We start from the raw sequence: 1,200 nt of genomic DNA, 5'->3' as shown, positions 1-1,200 counted from the left end.
TCATCATCATCATCATCATCATCATCATCATCATTATTGTTGTTGTTGTTGCATCTGTTGTTGTTACTAAAATGTACTTCGATTACCTCTTAATCTTAAGACTATTATTATTATTAATAATAATAATAATTTTATGAATAAGATTTCTTTCGCAAAATTTTCTCTTTCCATTCCTAGTCTTACCAAAGTGTTGTGATTCGTTTAAATTTTACATTCTATTTTTTAGGTTAACTTAAAAACATGCGTCATATCCTTCACGTTGTACCTGCGGCGGTGAAGGAAGAGTATACAAACAATAATAATGATCGTGTCACTGGTGGATCTATCGATTTTGTGGAGAAAGAAAGGTTTTACTGTAATAGCAGGATAAATTTACATATGGAAATAAAAAATGGACTCATTTGACTCCTCCGAATTCCCGGCTTTGAACTTTGACACTGAATTTGAGTCAGTATTGACGCCTGCATCAGTGCCAGTGAATGGAAATGGAGCTTCCTCGTCTTCAACATTTCATTTACCCGCAGGTTCCTCAACATTTGGGATTTCCCCTCTTTGTACAGGATGTCAAAAGTACAAATTGGTAAGCCGCATACCTTCAATTCAATTGTTATCCTTAATAAGCTAGAAATGATGGTGCATTGTTCTGCAGCGCAGCTCTTCATTTCATCATTTCAGCAGACCGCTGGCGTTAGCCGTGACACTGCGCTACTTTTTAAACTAAATACCAAGGACAAAACGGAAGGACTTCCGTATCAAGCGACCACCCCATCAAACACAATAAAGAAGAGGCCTAGACCTAACCCTAATCCTAACCCTACCCCTAACCCTACCCCTACCCTTACCCCTACCCCTAACCCTACCTTTACCCCTACCCCAAGCCCTCAATTCTGCTGTCTCATAGATTCTAGTGGTCGCTCGTTACGGAAGTCCTCCCAACAAAACTATCTAGAGATTTAGACCATGGAACATAGTTACCATAGTACCGTAGGCCCACCCTTTCAAATTGTCCCTTCGTGCCAGAGTGGTAGTATAGCTCAAGAGAATAATAAAGGAAGTGGCTATTCTCATCCGGGGTGAGAATAGAAATACGATCGACCTGTCACCCCAGGTGAGACTTGCGACCGTAGGCTATTCTCACCCGGTTTGAAACAAGACCTGTTTTTCCTAATTTCGGAATACTTTCTATCGATGTGGATGATC

At 40.2% G+C, this 1,200-nt stretch overlaps 1 protein-coding gene across 1 annotated transcript in view; it reads left to right on the top strand.

Annotated features, from left to right (window-relative positions):
• Window positions 1-194: 194 nt before the first annotated feature.
• Window positions 195-1,200, top strand: part of LOC101850915 (serine-rich adhesin for platelets) — a gene marked incomplete in the record, with an annotated part of 68,186 nt that continues 67,180 nt past the window's right edge. Inside the window, 1 exon segment of the mRNA XM_005110522.3 lies at window positions 195-580. Coding sequence (XP_005110579.2) covers window positions 392-580 — 189 coding nt within the window.

Source organism: Aplysia californica, unplaced genomic scaffold, assembly GCF_000002075.1.
Source record: "Aplysia californica isolate F4 #8 unplaced genomic scaffold, AplCal3.0 scaffold00903, whole genome shotgun sequence".
NCBI lineage: Eukaryota > Metazoa > Mollusca > Gastropoda > Aplysiida > Aplysiidae > Aplysia > Aplysia californica.
The sequence above is the reverse complement of the archived record's forward strand: the minus strand, read 5'-3'. Positions and strand labels throughout refer to the sequence as shown.